The 22,841-nt window shown below is 43.6% G+C and overlaps 1 protein-coding gene across 8 annotated transcripts in view; it reads right to left on the reverse strand.

Moving 5' to 3' along the window:
- Positions 1-14,544: 14,544 nt before the first annotated feature.
- znf532 (zinc finger protein 532) overlaps positions 14,545-22,841 on the reverse strand; it is a 195,147-nt gene continuing 186,850 nt past the window's right edge. For all 8 annotated transcript variants that reach the window (XM_041185665.1, XM_041185715.1, XM_041185655.1 and 5 more), the window contains one exon: positions 14,545-19,621. In XM_041185665.1, the coding sequence (XP_041041599.1) occupies positions 19,121-19,621 (501 nt within the window). In that variant the 3' untranslated portion in view covers positions 14,545-19,120. The remainder of the gene's footprint in view (positions 19,622-22,841) is intronic.

Here is a 22,841-nt window from a genome sequence, read left to right on the forward strand (position 1 = left end):
AGGACCCACTGAGGTGCATATATCTGCACTGGTGGGGAGTGTAGGTGAACGCAGTGACGGATCTTCATCAGATGCTTCCATGGGCTAGGACTGAGGCACTGGCTTGACCTCTTCCTCTGCCTTTGCTTGTTGGTGGCTGGAATAGAGAGAAGGGATAATTAGTGATTGACTATGCAGGCACTACACTATAGGTTATTCACAGCCATTCTCTGCATTTTGTCAATGAATATTACATGGAGCCCATAGGCTTGTTGGAGAAGGCTGATCTTGCCTTCTAACTTCACCAGCCAGCTCTGTAGCCTGCTCTTCATGGCATAAGAATGTCCTCAGCTCCTGGGTGCCCTATGGTCTTGATTCTGTCCTGACGATTATGAGCATTCTTGTCCTGCATAAAGACAGATGGATTGATGGTGAGCACTATGGATGAAAAAGCATTTCAGAAGCATGCATGCCTGTTGTGTCTGCTGAGCGCTCCCCATTAAGGGGTTAAGATGCCATTTGTGCATGATCTAATATAATATGGGGGTCTTAAAGTGGCTGGCAGACATTCAGTGCTGATGTCCTATCTGCTAGTCATGTATGGCACCCCTGTGGACTCTAACTCTTAGGCTGCCTGATGCCCTTTTGAGAGTGAGAGTTTGGAATGAGTAGAAGGTTAACTTACACTTGCGGAGTGCATCAGATCATTCACTCACTTCCTGCACTACAGGGCAGTCCTTTTCTGCTGGCCACGGGTGTTGACCTTCTTGACGACCTCCTCCCAGGCCAACATGGTCAGGTGGGAGGACCTCCTGCTCCCATCCCAAGGAAAGAGGACCTCCTGCCTTTCCTGGATGGCCTGGAGGAGAATCCCCAAGGAGGCCTCGCTGAACCATGGAACAGACAGTTTGTATTGTTTGGTCAGCATGCTACACGAATCCTGCAATAAGTTAATGTCTGTGTGGGTGCTGTTTAAATATGGCGTCAAGACCTTCAACCCCATGAGGTAACAACAGGTGGACAAATCACTGCCCGCCCCACCACAAGGTTCGACAAACTCCACACTGATGCATAATTAATGAGCTGAAAAGTGAAAAATCGGGCACAAAAACCTGCTCCCCTGCCTGGTGGAAATCATGCCAACTTTCCTGCCCACCAAAGCTCTTTGACACCAGAACAGAAAATAGTGTTTTTAAAGCAAAGTGGATTCACACAGAGGCTTTGGGCTGGATTTTATGGGGCGCTATGAAACCAACTACACCCCCACCACCTGCCCGCCCCCCCAACCCCTGCGCGTTCCCCCCCCTCCCCTTTGCCCTCCCCCCCTCCCCCAAAACCCCTGGCTGAAAAGTCAGTTGGAACCCCGCTCATGCAAAGGCTTGCTGCCCTGTAGCTATTTTATGCACAGCAGGCCATTTATTGAATCAGGGTGAGATTTCAGTCCCCATCTCAGGAGGAAGTCCCGCCTTAGAGAGCTGCTGGTCAAACGGACTGGCTAGCAGCACCAGTTTTGCAGGATGACCACTGCTGGGAGTACAGGCTGTCCCTGAAGAAGATAAGCTAATGGAGACCTGACAACAAGGTAAGTGCAAGGTACAGATGGAGCCAGGCCCGCTGGCCCCAGTGGGTGGGGGGTGGGTGGGGTGGGGTGGGGGGGGGTGGTGTTGTGGGGGGGGGGGGGTTGTTGTTGGGCGGGGGGCTGGGGGAGGGTGGTTGAGGGGGGTGGGGGAGGTGGGGTCGGTGTTATAGAGGTGGGAGTCTGGGATGGGGAGGCTGGAGGGGAGGGTTAAAATGGGGTCTGACTTGGAGGGGGTGCCTTGGATGGGCAAAGTGGACCCACACAGGAGGCCCCCCAACTGCCCAAGACCAGCCGGTGCAGCTATCTGCTTGGCTTGGGCCTATCCATGCCATGGGTAAAATAGTGGCAGGGGTGGGATGAGGCGCTGAAGTGGCCATTAATTTGTCACTTAAGGGCCTTAATAGGCCCAAGGCCGAGCAGGCCACCTGACTATTTCACTGTCTGAACCCCACTGAAAATGGGAGACAGTGTTCTGAGATGGTCCTTCTATCTTGGACTCCAGGCATGGGACTTGGTTAGTGGACAAACTGTAGACATACTCTGGTATCTGATGAACACGTGTTTATTAGTACTATACTAAACAGATTACAAAGTAGGCATGTTGCTCCTAGGCACGATTCCAACCTCCCTCTCTCTCGAGAGGGAGAGATAGAGAGCCTAATACATGACGGACTGATGTCAGTGGTATATCATTTATGTCATATATTGGTGATTCCCATCTGTTAACCCTTTATACTACAGACAGGTCAAGGGGCAGGCAGGTAGGTGGCAGGCAGGTCACACACTGCATTTTACAAGTCCCACCTGCCTTCAAATGCATGAGCAGGGGGAGCGTAAAATCCAGCCCCCACAGGGTAGATAAACTGTTAATAAGCTAGTCGCTGAAGTTGTTTCCTCAACAAGCCGGGGTTGGGGGGGTGCAAGGGGTGGGGAGGGGGTTGGGGGTGGGGGGGGTGGGGTGGTGTTGGGGGTGTGGAAATCAGCTATTTGATGGCCTGATTCAGCAATCAATGAAAACTCTAAGATTCTAGGAATTCACGCCCATTGTGCTGGTCGCATGGGTTCTGCCAGGGATGTCTGGTATGAACCCTTGTCCCCGATTGTAACAAAAGAACAGCAACGTGCATGGTTAGTCAGATTTTAAAAGCTGTGAGGCTCAGAAAGAGAACACAGAAGAGGAAACAGAAGTTATTCGGATTCAATGATGCGGGGAAGCCCGGCATATTCTTGATCTGTATTATTATGCAAAGACAAATTGTTCTGATTGTCACTTACTTTGCATATTCACTTCTAATTAAATAAAGTAGCTTAAGCATTTGCATCTGGTCTTGTCTTATCAGTTATCAGTCTTATTTTTTCAGTTTGTCTTCTAAAAAGGTTAGAGACCTGCATATGGGACAAGCATAAGACACAGATATCCAATTCAGATCACCAAGATGTACTGTTGTTACACCAAAATAAAAGCAAAATACTGCAGTAGCTGCAAATCTGAAATAAAAATAGAAAGTGTTGGAAATACTCAGCAAATACTCAACATCTGCACAGAGGGAACCAAAATTAATGTTCAAGTCGAATTTGAGTCATATTCAACTCAAAACATTAAACCTGATTCTCTCTCCACAGCTGTTGGCAGGCTTACCAAGTATTTTCAGCACTTTCTTTTTTTACTTTCTGTTGTTACACTTTGGCTTGCGCTATGATGTAGCTAAATATTGGACAGTACAGGAAACCCCTGAAGGTAAGATGCTCAAACTGCTATATGTGAAAAAGTATCTAAGGCATGAACCTAAACTTGTATCATTGTGGGGGTGGGGGGGAATTTTGTCAACAGTGTGCTGCTTCTGACGATGTAACTGGGAGTGTGTGCCATTTCTACTCTCTTGCTTTCTGCCATTTCCCACGTGATTACAATTAAAATTTTAAGTGCCAACAGCGTGCAGGGGGAACATGTGGCTGTTCCCACCATACCCAGGACACCAGGCCCTTCCCATTCCACGGCTCCATGCCCCAATCCCACTCCACAACATCCCTCACCATTGACTCACCTTTTCAGTCCTGAGCCTCCATGCAAAGTGCCATTCTCCAGCTCTCCTCCCTTGTGCCGTTAGCTGAACAAAGAAAACTGCTGACCTTACACACAACTGGACAAAGGTGACTGTTGCACACTACCTTTGAACAGATGGATGCCACAAGATTCTCATGGGCCATTGACTTAAGTATAAAGTCAAAGAGTGGTGGGTGAGGGGACCTGGATTAGCATGAGTTGGCACTAAATTGGCATAGGAGCTATAAAGGGCCATGGGGGTAGATGGGGGCATAGGATGACATAGAGGGTAGGTGAGGCCATGGGGGTGGGAAAAGGGGCTTAGATTGATATGGAAGGTATGAAGGGGCAGGGGTGGGCAGAGGGTCATCAATTGGCATGGAAGGTATGGGGCTATGGGGAGGTGGGTGGGACATGAGGTGGCATAGGTTGGTTTGGATGGAGCATAGGGACTGTATGGGGTTGAGCGGATGTGAGGGGTGAGGGCTGTTTTTCTGTTGTTTTTAAACTCTGCACTTGTACCGGGGTTGGTCAGCCCTACTCCCAGGGAACCGTCACTCTGGAATCCAGCCTTTCAGGACACTCTCTCCTGGATTGTGTTTGAGGAGCTAGGAAATGTCCGGATTCTATGCACCCGACCCAGGAGAGAAAATCCAGGCCATGGTGTCTAAAGCACTGTACTCTATTCTCTTCCCCTTCATTTGTTTTTAAACAATTATTTATACTACCTTTTTCACTTGAGCCATCTCCCCCATTTACTAGTTTTGCCCCTGCTCTACTTAACCTTTCCGCTCAGACTCTGGTCCCAAACTGGTTCAAATGGAGACCATCCAAACAGTACAGTTCCTTTCAGTCCCAGTAGAGTACCAGTATACCAGAAAATGGAACCCCTCTTTGCAACATCACTCCTTCAGCCAAGCATTCACCTCTCTAAACTGTTTATCTCTGCACCAATTTGCAAGTGATTCAGGTAATAATCCAGAGATTGTAAACCTTAAAGTCAATGTTCCCTGTAATTTGCATGATTACCTAGCAACACAAAAGTGCCTGTACAGACCGTGGAACATTTCAGCCCATTTAAGTTACCACACACTAAATAAAGCACTTGCGTATTTCAAAAGAAAATTGGGGTAATGTTTCTTGAGGTCCTTTTCATTGACTTAGCTCCGAATTCCTGGTTCACTCCAAACAGGACCTATGGCCTACTCTTCCCAATGCGACATGAATCACAACTACTGGATCGTCCCCTTCCCCTCTAAGGAATTCACCAAGGCTCCTTAGACAGCACCTTCCAAACCCACATCCACTACCGTTACCATCTAGAAGGACAAGGGCAACAGATAGATGGGAACACCACCACCTGGAAGTTCCCCTCCAAGTCACTCACCATCCTGACCTGGAAATATATCGCCGTTCCTTCACTGTCGCTGGGTCAAGATCCTGGAGCTCCCTTCTTAACAGCACTGTGGGTGTACCTACACCACATGGACTGCAGCAGTTCAAGAAGGCAGCTCACCACCACCTTCTTAAGGGCAACTAGGGATGGGCAATAAATGCTGGTCCAGCCAGCGAAGCCCACGTCCCGTGAATGAATAAAAAAAAATCATTTCATGCCAGTTCACGATGTTCCATGTGGGACTCTCAGTCCTGCTTACAAAGGATGCCATCCATTCCCCCATATTATTGAATCTCCTAAAACTAGCTCGCTGCCTCCTCCTCCTCCTCCACCACCACCCCCCTCCCCCCACTTTGAGCATACAAACAAAGAGTAGGAGTAGGCCCTCAAACCTGCTCCACCATTTAATAAGACCATAGCTGATCTGATAGTAACCTGAAATCTGCATCTCACCTACTGGTAATAACCTATCACCCCCTTGCTTACCAAGAATCTATCCACCTCTGCCTTAAAAGTATTCGAAGATTCTATTTCCACCACCTTTTCAGGAAGAGAGTTCCAAAGGCTCATGACCCTCTGAGTGAAAAAAGTTCATCTCATCTCTGCTTTAAATGAGCGAACACTTATTTTTAAACAGTGAGCCCTAGTTCTAGATTCTCCCACAAGAGGAAACATTCTCTCCATATCCACACTGTTAAGGCCCCTCAGCCGCCTGCTCCAAAATGCCATGGGCGATATATCCTTAAAGGCACAGGGCAAGGCTAGAATACTTAATGAGTACTATGTATTGGGGTTTAGAAAGAGGATGCTATCAAAATATCAGTAGTAGAGGAGATGGTAGAAGAATTGATGGGGTGAAAATTGATAAGCAGGATGTACTGGAAATGCTCTCCATGCTTAGAGTGGTAAGTGGCCTCGTCTCAAAGGCTTTGATTCCACATTGCTAAGGGAAGTGGCAGTGTAGATGGTGGAAAGCTTGTCATAATGTTCCGAGCTTCCCTAGATACAGGTGGGTGCCAGAAGATTGGAGATTGGCAAATGTGATACCTGTTAAAATTATGAGGTTTATAAGATTACAGTATTATATTTTGGGGCTGTGGCTTTAATTTAGGGTAAAATGAAAGGGGCTATGTGACCTGTTCTGATTTCTGCCTGACAACAAGCCTGGGTGGTTTGATTGTTGAACATTAAAGAAGGCCCAGATTGTTTTACTGGAAAGAAGGTGTAAGGTATTTACACTTGAAGATAATGACAGCAGCTTGTGCGCTAATAGTGGATAGACTGTAGTCTCCAAAGTCCCAGCAAAGTGTTGAGAATGTCAGGTAATAAACAGTTGTACATTAAACTGTCCATTTATGTTCAAGATAAAAGAGAGTTGGGGTACAAGGCCCACATGATTCACATTGCCATGGGGAAGGGTGCAGGGGTAGCCATTGTAAAGGTCAGGTTACAGGTTTTTAAAAAAACCACTGAACAACAAAGACAGGTGGGTTCATCTGTCAGGATCTGAGAGAGAGAAAGCAGCAAGAGGCTGAAAGTCTCTCTGGTTTACTGCGCCAGAATGCAGGTGACAGCTCACACTCGGATTGAAAAGACCGAATTCGTGAGAAGTTAAAACAAAATTGGAAGATTCAACTAGCTTGTGCTACATGCAGGATCTCCAGTAATACTCTTAGTATGGAACACAGTCTGGGGTTAGAAGTTTTTAGGGTAAGAAAGGAAAAGAAATAAACCCTCGGGAGCTAAGAATTATTTTGGACTGGTTCTGGGAGAATTGAATATAACTTAAAGGACAGTATAACACATATCTCAGTTGTGTTAAAAATTATGTTCTGTGGCTTAAAGTATAAGTTCCCCATAAAGATAGTGTTTAGTCAATAGTGCTTTTAGTCTTTGATGCAGTAAATGTATTAAAATGTGAAATCTTGTCATGTCATGCTTTTAGCTATTAACTGGCAGTTTCATTTTTTTTTCAGTTATTGGTCTCCAAGGGGATCAGAACAAGCCCTTGTTCAAGAAAGGGTGTAAGGACATTCCTTGCAACTACAGGCCAGTCAGTTAGTCAGTTTAACATGAGTGTTGGATAAGGTTTTAGAAACAATAATCAAAGAATGAATTAACAGGCACTTGGAGAGGTTTGAGTTAATGAAGGATACCTAACAGGGGTTTGTAAAAGGCAAACTATGTTTGACTAATTTAATTGAATTTTTTGGTGAAGTAACAAAAGGTTGATGAGGGGAATGCGGTGGATCTTGTCTATCTGGAATTTTTTAAATTTAGAAGCTCCACATAAAAGGTTGGTTACCAAAATTGAAACTCAAGGAATAGGAGGGCCAGTGTCAGCTTGTGTAAAAAATGTTCTTAAGGAGAAAAAACTGAATTTGATAAATGGTTGTTTTTTACCAGAGTGGAGGATGGTAGACAGTGTATTTCCCAAGAGACAGTGCCAAGATCATAGCTTTTTTGATATATTTAAATGACTTGGCTATTGGAATAGAGTAAAATTTCAAATTTGCTGATGATTTCTTTTATGTCTTGAGTCTATGAGTTCACTAGTCAAGTAAACTTGAATTGCACGCCTTCATGTACACTTGTTAGTTGATGCTAACTATCAATAGTACTGAAGACTTGTGCTCCAGATCTTGCCACGCCCCTAGCCAAGCTGTTCCAGTACAGTTACAACACTGGCATCTACCTGGCTATATGGAAATTTGCCCAGGTATGTCCTGCACACAAAAAGCAGGACAAATCCAACCTGGCCATTTACTGTCCCATCAGTCCACTCTCGATCATCAGTAAAGTCATGGAAAGGGTCATCAACAGTGTTATCTAGCGGCACTTGCTTAGCAATAACCTGCTTGCTGATGCCTAGTTTGGGTTCCACCAGGGCCACTCTGCTCCTGACCTCATTACAGCTTTGGTTCAAACATGGGCAAAAGAGCTGATGTCCTGTGGTGAGGTAAGAGTGACTGCCCTTGACATCAAGGCTGCATTTCACAGAGTGTGGCATCAAGGAGCCCTAGCAATACTGGAGTCAATGGGAATCAGGGGGAAATCTCTCCATTGGTTGAAGTCATACCTAGCACAAAGGAAGATGGCTGTGTTGGTTGGAGGTCAGTCATCTCAGCTCCAGAACATCACTGCAGGGGTTTCTCAGGGTAGTGTCCTCGGCCCAGCCATCTTCAGCTACTTCATCAATGACCTTCCTTCCATCATAAGGTCAGTAGTGGGGATGTTCACCGATGATTGCACAATGTTCAGCACCATTCACAACTCCTCAAATACTGAAACAGTCCATGTCCAAATGCAGCAAGACCTGGACAATAGCCAGCTTGGGCTGACAAGTGACAAGTAACGTTTGCACCATACAAGTATCAGGCAATGACCATGTCCAACAAAAGAGAATCCACCCATCATCCCTTGATGTTCAATGGCATTACCATCACTGAATACCCCACAATCAACATCTCGGGGGTTACCATTGACCAGAAACTGAACTGGATTAGCCATATAAATACTGGCTACAAGAGCAGGTCAGAGGCTAGGAATCATGTAACGAGTAACCCACTTCCTGACTCCCCAAAGCCTGTCCACCATCTACAAGGCACAAGTCAGGAGTGTGATGGAATACTCCCCACTTGCCTGGATGAGTGCAGCTCCCATAACACTCAGGATGCTTGACACCATCCAGGACAGAGCAGCCCGCTTGATTGGCATCACATCCACAAACATTCACTCCTTCAACCAGCTTCAGCAGCGGCAGTGTATACCATCTACAAGATACACTGCAGGAATTCACCAAGGCTCCTTCGACAGCACCTTCCAAACCAACGACCGTTACCATCTAGAAGGACAAGTGCAGCAGATAGATGGGAACACCACCACCTGGAAGTTCCCCTCCAAATCACTCACTATCCTAACTTGGAAATATATCACCGCTCCTTCACTGTCACTGGGTCAAAATCCTGGAACTCCCTTCCTAACAGCATTGTGGGTGTACTTACTCCACATAGACTACAGCTGTTCAAGGAGGCAGCTCACCACCACCCTCTCAAGGGCAACTAGGGATGGGCAATAAATGTTGGCCGAGCCAGCGAAACCCACATCCCATGAATGAATAAAAAAAAACGGACATAAGAACAAGCTGTGATCATTTATTGCAACAGAAGGCAGAGCACTAAATCCTTGTGTGCTCCCACAACCACCTCCAGCTCTAGACTTACAGTTAACCAGTACCCCGCACTGTACATTGATTGGTCAGTATTGTAATATGGATAGTCCATTTGCATTTTCTTAAAGGTACTTGGTACTGCACTTTACCACATCCCTCCCCCTTTACTTAAAAAATACAATTGACAAACTTAACTATTTACAGTAATAACTATTTACAAATCAAGTCTCTCAGAAGGCTGTCTCGGACGTTCAACAACCTTGGCTGGTTTTTCCAAGACTTCCTTTTCAGAGGGCAGTTGTCCATTAGGTTCCTCAGTGGAAATTGGCAGATTTGTCTCCCTAGCCCCCTCAGGTCCCACAGGCCCCACCGCTACTTCCAAATCATGTGACCTGTCCTCCACATGAGGAGCAGACTCAAGTGTGGGTGAAAACTGCATTTCTTCTTGTGGGACTGCCATTCTTTTGCAGAGATGATCCATGTGTCATCTAATTTTTCGGCCGTTTATTGATACATGATAGAAGAGGGGTTCAGTTATTGCGCTCACCTCGACTAACAGCCAATTGGGCCCATCTCCAAAGTTCTTCACAAGGACCGCATCTACCACCTTGAAAGTTCTTTCGAGACCATGACTATCATGCCTGATCTTCTGCGCCTTTTGGCTTTTCTCACCATCCCCTCTAAATTCAGCCGGATAAGGGTCAGGCGGCTGCAGAGACGTCTCTTCATTAGTAGTTCTGCAGGGACAATGCTGGCTGATGTGTGTGGTGTGGTATGCGAACAAGTACCTGGACAATCGCGTGCTCATGGAATTCTCTTCCATCTTTTTCATCCCGGATTTAAAAGGTTTAGACTGCCCGCTCAGTTCGATGCTGGGTGGTAGGGTGAAGTTTTGATATGGGTAATGCCGTTAAGCATCATGAACCTGTGGAACTCCCCACTGGTGAAAGCGTCCTGTTGTCAGACATGAGGACCTCCAGCAACCCGTGCACTGCAAAACTCTGCTGCAAATGGTATATAGTGGCAGCTGACGTGGACTTCATAGACATCCATCCATTTGGAGTGGGAGTCAATCAGTAAAAGGAACATTGTGCCCAAGAAGGATCTTACGTTATTGAAGTGGAGGTGCACCCATGGTCACCCCGGCCATTTCCATGGGTGCAATAGAGCTATGGGGGGGGAGGAAGCTTTTGCACCTGCAGGCATTGAGGACAGGTTTTGACCAGAGTTTTGATATCCAAGTCCATGCCTGGCCACCACAAATAGCTTCATGTGAGCATTTTCATTCTGCTAATGCCCGAGTGAACGCTATGTAGCTCGGCTAATAACGGCCTTCGAATAGTACCAGCTCCAATCCCGCATATCAGTTAGTATTTCAACATATCACTAATGGACATTGCGATTTCACAATGTTCAGTTACTGCCTTTAAAATGGCAACATAGTTGGCTATTGTCTCCCCTGGAAGCCTGTACCTTGAATTGAACTTGAAGCGCTGCATAGTGGTTGAGGCCTTTGGTCTCAGGTCATTTTGTACAATTTTTATTCTCTTGTTGAAAGTCTTCGAGTTGGGAGTATTAAGTGATGTGAGGCTGTGGATCAACCCTTACATTTTGCTTCCACATGCGGACAAAAGAATCACTCTCTTCTTTTCCTCCCTGCAATGTGGTAAAAAAGAATGCTAGGCATTCGACATACTGAGGCCAGTCATCTGAAATGGAGTCAAGAGGATTGACACGCCTGACTTGTGGCATCCTGAACGACTGCAAAGGGACTGCACTTCCGATGACTTCCCAGTTAATGATGAATTCAGTTGTTTGGCTTACCATGGCTCTCTTAACTGCCACTGATCGATTCGTGCTTTACCTGCTGCAGAGTTGCCCTCTCTCTGGGGTCTCTCATAATTTTCTGTCCGTAGCCATTTTTCTTGCATGTACCTCTTTAAATGTATTACTACTTTAAGAGCAGTTGCCATTTTTTTTCAACTCCGTCTCTTCAGCCGTTGGCTCTTCTGTGCTGTGTTTAGCGCTCTTTTTCAGTTTTGGTGGGAACTCCACGATTGCGATTCTGCAAGGTTTTTTTCTCAAATTTAAAACTGCAGCACTGCTTTCTGCTCTGATGCCGTCTATTTTATAACTTAAGTACAGATTCTCTTTCTAATCATCCGTCTTGTGGATTCTCACTCATGGTGCTTTTTTTTTGCTATTTTCATCCTCATTGCCAGTTTTATGTCTTGGATCAATGAGTTCACTAGTCGAGTAAACTCAAATTGCACGCCTTCATATACACTTGCTAGTTGATGCTCACTATCAATAACAGAGGGAGACTGACCTAAGAACAAACTGTGATTGCTTATTGCAACAGAAGACAGAGAACTAAATCCTTGTGTGCTCCCACAACCACCTCCAGCTCTCAAATTTGCTGATGATTTCAAACTTGGAGGTCTGGCAAATAGTGAGGATGATAACAATCGTCTGCAGCAGGACATAGATTGGCTAGCAAAACGGGCAGACAAGTGGCAGATGGAATTTAATACAGATATGTGTGAGATGATGCAATTTGGCAGAAGGGATAGGGAGAGGCAATATAGACTTAATAGCCAGAAATTTCTGTTCCTGCAGGCGGTGAGGAAGAAGGTGGGCGGGCCTGAAAACCTGGTTGGGTTGGCATTGGGGCAGATACCCCACGCCTTCCTGCCTCCACTTGAGTCCCTTAAGTGGCCAATTAACATCCACTTAAAGGCCTCTTCCTGCCTCTGCTGCAGTCTTCCCAGCTCCCGGTGAACCAGCCTGCATATCTGGTAAAACTGTGCGGGCTGTATGTCAGCTGGAGGGGCGGAGGGGGAGGGTTCTCTTGAGCTGCATTAATCTGTGCATGATTGAGGGCATGCCGCACCTCTATCCTTGCTGCCAACCCCCATGGCCCCCCCCATAACCCCTATCCTGTAAGAGCCCCCCCCAAAAGCACTTACTTTTTTCCAGGATTGCTCTGCAATCTTGGGACTCAGGGGTAGGGGGGGGGGGAGGTGTGTATTATTCCAGCAGCAGCTGCAGCCTCCTCCGTGGCGCTGCCGTGTGCAAGAGCTGCTGGCCTCTGATTGGCTGACAGCTCTTGACAGGCAGGACTTGGCCTTCTGGGATCCTCAGTCAGGAGGAAGGCCCATCGCTGTCTTGTTGGGCAGAAGATATGACAGGCCTTCCTCCTCAGAGTCAGCGTGGGTGTCTCATCACTTTTTCAGGTAGTGCACAAGGCACCCACCAAGAACGAAAGATTCCACCCAAGGCCACTGTTCTAAAGAGTGTGCAGAAATAGAGGAACTTGAGGGTTCATGTGCTTAGATCTTTGAAGGTGGCAGAACATGTTGAGAGGCTTATTATTATCAAAGCATTTGGATGAGCTTCATAAATAAATGCATTGAGAAGGAAAGCAGGGAATTTATGCTGAACACACTTAAAGCTCTGGCTAGGCCACAACTAGATTATTCTGTCCATTTCTGGTCATCACAATTTAGGAAGGATGTGAGCACCCTTGAGTCGATGCAGATGAAAATTACTCCAATGGTTCCAGGGATGAGAGATTTTAATTACAAGGTTAGGTTGGAGAAGCTGAGTTTGTCCCCCTTGCAGCAAAGGAGGTTGAGGGGAGATTTAATAGATCTATACCCGGTTTAGGTAAGGTAGACAAAGAAAAGCTGTACCTATTGCCCCATGGTAAAAGGACTAGGGGACACATATTTAAGTTTTTGGGCAAGAGACACAGAGGAGATATGAGGAAAGAGTTTTTTTTTACACAGTAAGTGGTAGTGACCTGGAACTCGCTTCCTACCAAGGTGTTAGATGATTTCAGAAGGAAATTAGATGGGCACTTGAGAGGAATAAACTTACAGGTTTACCGGAATGGAGCAAAAGAATGGCACTAACTGGATTGCTGTACAGAGACCAGCATGGACATAATGGGCTGAATGGCCTCCTGTGCTGTTTTAATATCTCGCTGTCCTTCCATCTTTATGCTTATCCTCACACGTAGCAAGTGTATTTTCCATGTTGAAGAACACTGGTTTCTACAAATCCCTGTTCTCTACCTCATCTAGATTCTCGTTATTCTGCACACTATTCATTATGCCAACTCCAGTCAGGTCCTCCACTGCTCTACAAGGTGTGTCCGAAGTCTGGAGCAAGCTGGCCAGATCCCTCTCTTGCTCTAACTCGCACTGCAGCTCAAGGAGGTATAAGAACAGAGACCTGTGCACAATTCATTGAAGGTAACAGGGCAGGTTGAAAAAGGGGTAAAACAGCATAGAGGTTTCTGGACATTATTAATAAAGGCATTGAGTTAGATGAACCTTTATAAAACATTGGTTTAATCTCAATTCTGGGCTCTACACTTTAGGAAGGATGTGAAGACTTGATAATAGATGCAGAAAAGATTCATGAAAATGGTTCCACATTTGAGTTATGTGGATAGGTTGGAGAAGTTAGGTTGTTCTCCTTAGAGAAGGTTGAAAGGAGATTAGATAGAGGTGTTCAAAATCATGAGGAGTCTAGAGTAGAGAGTGAAGAACTGTTCTCATTGGTGGACGGGTTGAGAGCTGGAGGGCATTGAGTTAAAGTGATTAACAATAGAAGCAATGGTGACATGAGAAAAAATATTTTTATCCAACAAGTGATTATGATCTGAAATGCACTCCCTGAGAGTGTGGTGGAGGCTTTCAACTGATGGGATTGCAGGGTTTTGGGGATAGAGTGGGGAAGTGGGACTCACAAAAGTGCTCTTGGAGAGAGCTCGCACAGACATGATAGGCCGAATGCCCTCCTGTGCTATGACCATTCGATGATTCTATTATTTCTATCTACTTTGTTACTTTGTTGTAATTTTTTTTCTTTTTCTACATAATGACTCACACTAAGCATCAAAAACATTGGCCAAAAATTTTAAATTCTTACTGCCTCAAGCTTACACCAACTTCACAGGCATTGGGAAAAAAAGCACCTCTTTCCTCCTCTGCACCAAATTCCTACTCTTACCAAAATCACAATTTTTACATTGTCTACACTGCACTCCACTCACCACCTCTGTGCATCAGCAGATAGTTTACTTGTAGTTCCAAGAGAAGGGGCTCAGTATTTCTACAAGGGTTATCATGATGCCAACTTTCCAGGTGCATCTCAATGGTATTTACATTACTTCCATTGGCTACGTTAAGTTGAACTGTAGTTATGAAGTAAACAAGAAAGAGCAAAAATTTGCTCTTGTATTATTAAAACAGAGTCTAGGATTCCTCAAGCCTCAATGCTATAAAACTCGATAAATTTAAACAAAAATTCAAGTCAAAAAATATCGCCACTGCAAGAAAACAAAAACCTTTTTCACACATCAGCTCTTTAAATACTTTAAACATTTATTAAATGTTTAAACTTTGATGAGATTACAGCTGACAAATTTTACTATCAACGACAGCAGCAAGACACGCCCTAGGAACGTAACAAGACAATGGCTACATTTTTTCATGCCATTAAAGTCTACACCAAAAAAAAACATGTTAAAAAAGTACAAAATTTTTATTGGACTAAACACACAAGATATAAAAGCCTCAAAAAATATGATAATGAGAAGCTCAGACTTGCATGAGGAGCAATTTACAACCGTAAAACAGAAGAGCGCTTTTTCCTGTATCATTTCTGCTCATTGCAGCCTTGTTGAAAATGTCACTTATGCTACCTGCTGATAAAATGCAGAACCTGTCTGGAGTTGAACTCCTCAGAGTATTCATTGATATTGTTAATATGACTGATGCCATGGTATTGTTTAACTGTTATCACTTCAGCCTGCTTCACCCTTCTCCCAACATTAGATATCCACAGTTAATGAAAACAACCTGCTCTTTCGAATCCCACTCAGCCATAGTATTAAAAATACAGCAATTTGCTAAACTCTTGTTTAAATAAGGACATTCAGGTACAATTGGAAGGGGCCCATCACATAATTAGGGCATTGGTTAATTGAAATAAAATTCACATCAGTTGCAAAGGAGAGCTTTCTGCCATTGTGTGAAGTCCAGGGCAGTCATCTATTAACTAAAGCTGCTAAGGATCTAGCAGAATAATCAAAGAGTGTGGACAAAGACCAGTAGTAACAACAGATAATGGGCAATGGACTTCTACCTGTGCTGTATTGGGAATGATAGGTAGAATAATGAGTCCTATATATAACCAATTCCCTGGTACACTGCTACTTTATTTTTAGAAAAAACTTTGGGGAATACACTCCAGGCTTGGGCACCTGCTTAGTTAAAGTAAAACGTTTTGAATTCTAAAATCAATAACAAACTAAACACAAAGATATAACCTTCGCATACTGTGCACCAAATCCACCCAGTTGATAGAATCCAATTTTATCATCATTCTATATATTTTTTTCTAATTAAAGTTTTGTGCAAGACTGCTGCAATTCCACTCTGATTGCAATGAAAGTTACACTACAGAGCCACAGATGTGTACAGGATAACCAAATAACAAAACAAAGAGTCTGGAAGTTAGTTTTTTTCAAAAGGATTGACTTAACAAAATTCAAGTGATTCCCGGATGTTGAGCAACACTTGGCTTCACAGTGTTTAAAAGAAAAAGGGCCTTATCACTGTTTTCCCAACAAAACTGCTCTGGAAACTTTGGTGTGCTAATTCTGTTGTTTGGAGGAGCTTGCACTATGCAGTAGATGAGAAACCTCCAAATATTTGTTTTAAAAGATTGAATTTAACAAAATTCATGTGCTTCTGGATGCTTTAATCTGTTACATCACAGTCTCTATTATTACTTTAGTTTCCCCCTAATTTCTTTGTTTTTTTTGTTAAACTGAGCAATGCCAATGCTAGAGCAAGAGATGTTTTGCACCCAATTCAGCACCAAACATTGCTAAATTGCAATCAAATGAGTTAGATGCAGAGTGAGGCTTCCTCTATTTTCTACAATTGTGTGCTTTTTTCCCAATTTTGTGAAGCATCTCCTATCCCATCAATGTGCTGTTTCCATTTACACATGGCACATGGCACTAAGTAGCAATCTCAACATTTGATTGAAATTGCCAGCTTAATACCAATTAGTGTCACAGAAGAGGTCACGAGGAACTGCACTGAGATTGTGTTAACCTTATTTCATATAGGATGTTTACAATTAACAAAGAAAACAGGCAATCCATCAGTTCAGGCTCACTTGAACCCAGCTTCACCAGAGGTGCTGCAAACCCACTACCCCCTAGCCCTTCCAGTGCTCTATCAAAGCTGGGAGAAAAACAGTATTTGTGTTAGGCATGGTGCTTGTCAGTGCATTCTCTTCCACTTACAAACATTAAAAAGTATGCTATAAGGCAAGTTAGCAATACGACAGCACCCTTTAAAGTATAAATATTTCATGGTTCTCTTCTGATAGTCATGCTGTGCCATGGAGTCATTATTGTGTCTTCCCCCCACCTTAACCGCACAGTATGGATTCACAGCATTCATTAGAAGTTTACAACAGGTTGGAGAGGAAAAAACCTTTACAGTATAGGGTAGAGCCACATTATCATTCCAACAGACTGGGGGAGGTGGTGGTGTAGTGGTACTGCCACTGGCCTAATAATCCAAAGACTCAGGGTAATACTTCAAGGGACCTGGGTTCAAATCCCACCATGGCAGATGGTGAAACCTGCAATTAAAAGTCTGATGACCATAACATTGGTGGCTCATTAATACCCTTTAGGGAAGGAAATCTGCTGGACTACATGTGATTCTTAAATGCCCTCTGAACAAGGGCAATAAATGCTGACTTAGCCAGTGATGCCCACATCATCCCATGAATGAATAAAGGAGACTTATTTAGAAGTGGGAGGAGTTATATCAACAACTACAATTGGCATCCTGTGTAGAAATTAGATAAAGCAAAAGATTACTGCAGCAAACAATCTGGTCAAACTTGATAGGAATTTAGTCAAATCAGAAGCGATATTGTTAAAAGCTTTGTCTGTGATTAAAGGAAAACTTTAGCAAAGAAAGACATTAGTTAAACATGAAAAATATGAGCACCTTGCAGTCATTTCATTTCTTATTGTCTGTCCAACCTGAATCTTAGAATAGGACTTTTCTAAACAAAATAATGACTTTACCAGGCCAAAACAAATATTAATGTTTACTCTTCAGAGGAGAAAAGCTATCAGGAACATTTCCACTATCTGTGAAAGCTCAATCTTGCAGGATTCAAGTGTACATTGAAAAACATCAGTCCTAATTACAGTAGTACTGGTCAGCCCAATTTCTCTTTATTTTTCTCAGCCTTTGGTAATGCAATTTTTAAGTATCTCCTTCTTCAACAACACTGGCTACTTAAACAAATACCATTAGCTGTATTTCTGAACTTTCGCCACTGGGTGCCACCGTAATACTGTAAGAGCCCCTAGAGGAAGCAACTAGTTCCTACAACAGCCTAAAGCCAAGTGTCCAAAATTACTTTTTATATCTGTGGGATGCTTGAGTGCAGCACATGGAGCCTTGCAGGCCACATATAAAATATTTAATTAATACTCCCATTAATGTCTATGTACCTCAAGCTATTATGCTGGCTGGATGGTTGGTCTGCAATGGTGCTTTTCAGTCTGCTCCATTTCTAAGTAAACAAACAGATCCCGAGTTCTCTGGTTTAATGAGAATTTTTCTGACAATGAGTCAGTAACTTAAAGAACAGCCATTTGAAAACCTCCAGCTGCATATGGCCCATGGATTATTGCTTGGATACATTCACATTAAGACAATGCACCCATTGTATCTGATTACCAAGACATAATTTTCTTCTGGATGACTGAACTGAAGGTAGTTGGTACTAGACCAGTTCGGTTTATGATGCCTGTGTAAACCCATCCTTGACTTGGTAAGGTGAGTGAGCTGCTATAAGAAAACATTAAAGGGCGCTAGGGAAAACAAACAGAATGCAGGAAGTATAATTATACTCTGCAAAATTTGTATGGCTGTACTTCAATTTCTATAACTTAAAAACCAAAATCTGAAATGGCAACCAGTTTCTGTTCATTGATCCAGTTTATAAGTGTCCTATTTCTGCATTGGAAAAACAGTCACCTCTCAGACACCTACTCATTGGCACACACGCAAATAGGCACATGAACACACACACATGCGAATACTCACATGAACACACATACGCACACACACACATGCTAACACACATAACTAATTTCTCTCAAAAGGTCTTCATTGTTAATTGAAAGGAAACCATCACTTGTCAATCTTTTAAAAAATAAATATTAAGTAGCCCACAAGCATTCATGTTTTTCAGACTTGAACACAATCACACACATACCTTCTAGGGGTTATTTTCCTGAAACTTTTTTTTCCTTCAATGCACCACATATTTGAACAACTAATCAAGTTACCAATGATGATGCAATACATCCCTGTTTAATTTGGTCCATCGGAAACAAATTCCTAATTTAAAATAGACAGTGTTCAGATAAAGCAGCTTAAGGTAAGTAAACAACATTTTTAACAAAATCTGGTTAATTGAAATTCAATTCCCCTGTTTTTCTATAAATAAAATCAAAGAATACCATTAATATCTCAATGCTGAAGACCAATTCACTACATGGTGACCAAAAGTGAGCAAGGTTTTTGATGACAAGAGAACTCTGTAATGTAGCATAAAAATTGAAGTAAATATGCATTGCAACTGTACAAAAAAAATGTATGCTTCTTCAAAGTGTTGAGTTTTTCTTTTAATCAAACAACAGCTTAGAAGTGATGCTGGGCCAATGACAACAGCTACAGTCTGTACAAGTGAGGCGTTTGAGGGGTTTACATGACGTTCCAGTAAAAGCTGCAACAGGGGACAGTTTGTCCCAACCAAAGCGGTCCCTTCTGCATGAAGTCACCTCTACTGTTTGTGAACTGAATGTCATTTTGAGAGAGTTGCTCCTCATTTTTCTGATGCGCACAACCGCTTGGATTTTATGAAGGCCATGCCATGTGTCCGCATGTGTGTGTTCAAGGCAGCTTCACTTTCAAAAGTTTTGGAGCAAACTTTGCACTTTTTGTCCGTCAGCATCATTTCAGCCTGACTGTCCTCCAGGCTCACTTTGCTATCTGCCGGGTTCTCCTCCCTGGCCCCATTTTGTCTGGCAACTTGCTGGGCATTTTTCATCTTGTGGACAATGAACAAATGTCTGGTTAGAGACTGGAGAGAGGTATAACAGAGGCCACACTCCCTGCACTGGAAGGTTGAGCCATCAGTCTTGTGCTGGGGTAGGTGTTCTTGGAACTGAGTTACATTCTCTGTGGTGAAGCCGCACACGGCACATTTGTTGAGTTTGATGACGTTGATTTTCAGCTTCTTCAAAGGCTGCGTAATGGCTCCTCTAGGAGGAGGTCGGAGCTCCACCACTGCATCCTCCAACTTTCTCTTCGGTGGTAACGGCATCTGCAGGAAACAACAAGGCTCCAAGTAAATACATTTTGTCAATCTCAGGGAAATTGCAGTAGCATTACATTTCTCACCACTAAAGAAATTGCATCACTTCAGAACCACTATGGGTCTTAAATTGCATTTTTTATCTTCCATATTAGTGATTGGTATAATACAAAATCAAACCAAGGACAATAAGAATATATCTCAATTGAGGGACTCAAGTATCTAAGTAAATAACAAGGTTTCAGACCAAAGCTTTTATGTGAAATAGTGCCAGCACACTTCTGGTGGTTTGTAACCACTGACTGAACTCAATCTTGAAAACACTCAGTGTTATTACTTATATAAATGGTGCACTGAGAACAGTATTATGTATATGTGATGTTTGCCACCTGAGCAGATTCCGGTGCATCTTTTTTTTCACTGCATTTTTCTGTTGAATGGGGTAGGGGTGGTAAATTTGTACCCAAATGTTGGAAAATGGAACTTTCATTTAATTCATTCACCAAGTATTCACACCAAGTATTCTTCGGTCAATTATCGGACAGGCTAGCCTACATTTCTCTCTTTGGTGACAATGCCTCCATAAGTGCAGCATAGGGGCATTTCTACCCACCTATCTGTTGCATGACTGATCTCTGAGAGTTTCCTGGGATCAGCCTAATTTGCACTTTTCAAGTAGCCTCCCGATTTCATTCCCACCTATCTAAGTGAGTCCATGTGTGGCAATGGGGAGCGTGGCAAAGAGCTGCTGCAGACTTCAGCACCTATGGTAGCAGAGCAGAGCAGGCTATCTGGCATGAAGCAGAAGGGGAAACAACTTGTACCTAAATGTTTTTAATTAATTACAGACTAAATCAATCACCCTATAATCAATTCTGCTCTTCGGGAGGGGAGGTGAATTGTAAAATTTTGTTCTTCTTTGCCCTTAGCCATGGTACAATAGCAAAGATAGGAAACTTCCATTGCCACTCCCAGCAGAAGATTCCAGAATTGTCAGGAATTGGTTGCAGCCAAAATAATGGCAGTTTTATGGCCTCTTTAATAGCCCTTTAACAGCACAATTAAACCAGAAATTGGTTTCATGCATTGCAGACTGAGGTCCACTCTACTTCAAAACAAAAACAGAATTACCTGGAAAAACTCAGCAGGTCTGGCAGCATCGGCGGAGAAGACTGAGTTTTTCCAGGTAATTCTGTTTTTGTTTTGGATTTCCAGCATCCGCAGTTTTTTTGGGTTTTTTTTCCACTCTACTTCAGTTGTCTTCAAATTTTTTCTACATGTGGGAAAGCACTCTTAAGATTGCCCCTGCAAAGATGGGCCCACTTCTGTGCACCAATGTACTAACTTCTGAAAGGTAGGGCCAGAATGTTACCAACCAGGGGCAAGAGTGGCTTAAGACAAAAAAAGGTCAGAAATCTTTTTGTGACAGGGAACCAAATGCACATTATAGCGCAAAGTGGCAAAGTCACTGCAGTGTGAAGGCTGGAACTTTTTGGTGAAATGCAAATGCTTCTCGCCCACTTCAAATGGGTAAAATTGTTAGACTTCAAGGGGGTAGAAACATTAGTTTTCCCTTTTATTACCATCAGGAATGTGGACCACTGCATTTGTATAAAATCGCCAAAGTGCCCTCAGCATTTCAACATGTCAGCTTTTCATGCAGTTAGTACACATAACACAAGGATGAAGTCCATACTAACAACAGAACATGAGCCTGCTGGTTTATGTACATCATAGGCAGGGAAGCTTTAGTAAGCGGGCAAGGTGTCACCAACCATGAGCAAAGGTTGTCATCTGAAAAATCTCTGTTCATCACCTATGAAGACAAGGTGATTCAGTCCCAGTCATTCAAAGCCGTTAATATGAGGAGTGCAGGATACCATTCTTCCTTAGTTCCTTGGTATTTTCTCTCAAATTTGGATTCTAAATACAATTCCCAATTTACAATAATAAACTAAGATCAGATTCATCTCAAATTTCAACTATTTGATGCAATGAAACAGAAATCAGACAAGCAGGCACAGGAAGCAGCTTATGAAAACTAGTAACAGGCCAAATGAATTTCTACATTTTGATAATTGTCTTCTCTCCTCCCCATTCACTACCACCTCTGGTTTATTTGCTTAAAGGTAGCAGTCAAGATCCTGAAGGCCTAGCAACCTACCCATTAATCTCAAGTCAGCAGGTTCCCAGCTTCACTTGCTTCCCTCTGCAGAACTGACTGATTTTGACTGATTCAGTCGAACTGTGCTGCAGCCAAGAATTAACACATTCAAGTTTCAGTTTGATATAACACAGTGGGAATGAGGGTGGCCACAGTATATCATCCATCGCTTACAATTTTGAATATCACAAGGCCATTCATTTTCCCATGTTCAAAAGACAATGCACAGGATCCTCTCAAGCCGAGAGAAGGGTCCTAGGGTGTTGCCATGACAAGCGCGAGCTGGGTGCACTCTCAAACACAGAGATCTCTGTGCATCCAGAGCTACAGCCGACAGGGTACAAACCCCTCAACACCAGCCCCGTACAGACTACCACTACCACCACCACCACCCCCCACCCCCTACCCTACTCTGGGTTTCTGGCCCACCTTTTGCCTCCTCATTTTTTCTTATCCAGCTTCTTTTCTTCAGTTTTATGGAGGACATCAAATGGGTCGGACATGTCTTCGAGCATCTGGCCTAAGTTATGGATAACAGCACAGCCGAAAGTCTCCTCCATGTCAGCAGTGGGACAGGCCAGAATAACTGCTCATTAACCTCCAATGACAAGTTCCCTCCCTCCTGCCATTGCTGCTTCTCCAATCATTGATTCTGTCTCTGGAGGAGCAGCAAGATCAAGAAAGAGGGAACCTGTGATTGGAGAAGCTGAAGCAATTAGTGTGGGAAAGACATCAACAGTGCTACTAAGCGACACTTGCTTAACAATAAATTGCTCACTGACACTCAGCTTGGGTTCTGCCAGGGTCACTTAGCTTCTAACTTCAATACAGCCTTGGTTCAAACGTAGAAAAAAGAGCTGAATTTAAGAGGTGAGATGAGAGCAACTGCTCTTGACATCAAGGCCACATATGACTGTGTGGCATCAAGGAGCCCTAGTAAAACTGGAGTCAATGGGAATAGGGGGAAACTGTGCTAGTTAGAGTCATACCTAGCACAAAAGAAGATGGTTCTGAATGTAAGAGGTCAATCATCTCAGTTCAGGACATCACTGCAGGAGTTCCTCA

The sequence above is a fragment of the Carcharodon carcharias genome, chromosome 1 (genome assembly GCF_017639515.1).
Source record: "Carcharodon carcharias isolate sCarCar2 chromosome 1, sCarCar2.pri, whole genome shotgun sequence".
NCBI classification, from domain to species: domain Eukaryota; kingdom Metazoa; phylum Chordata; class Chondrichthyes; order Lamniformes; family Lamnidae; genus Carcharodon; species Carcharodon carcharias.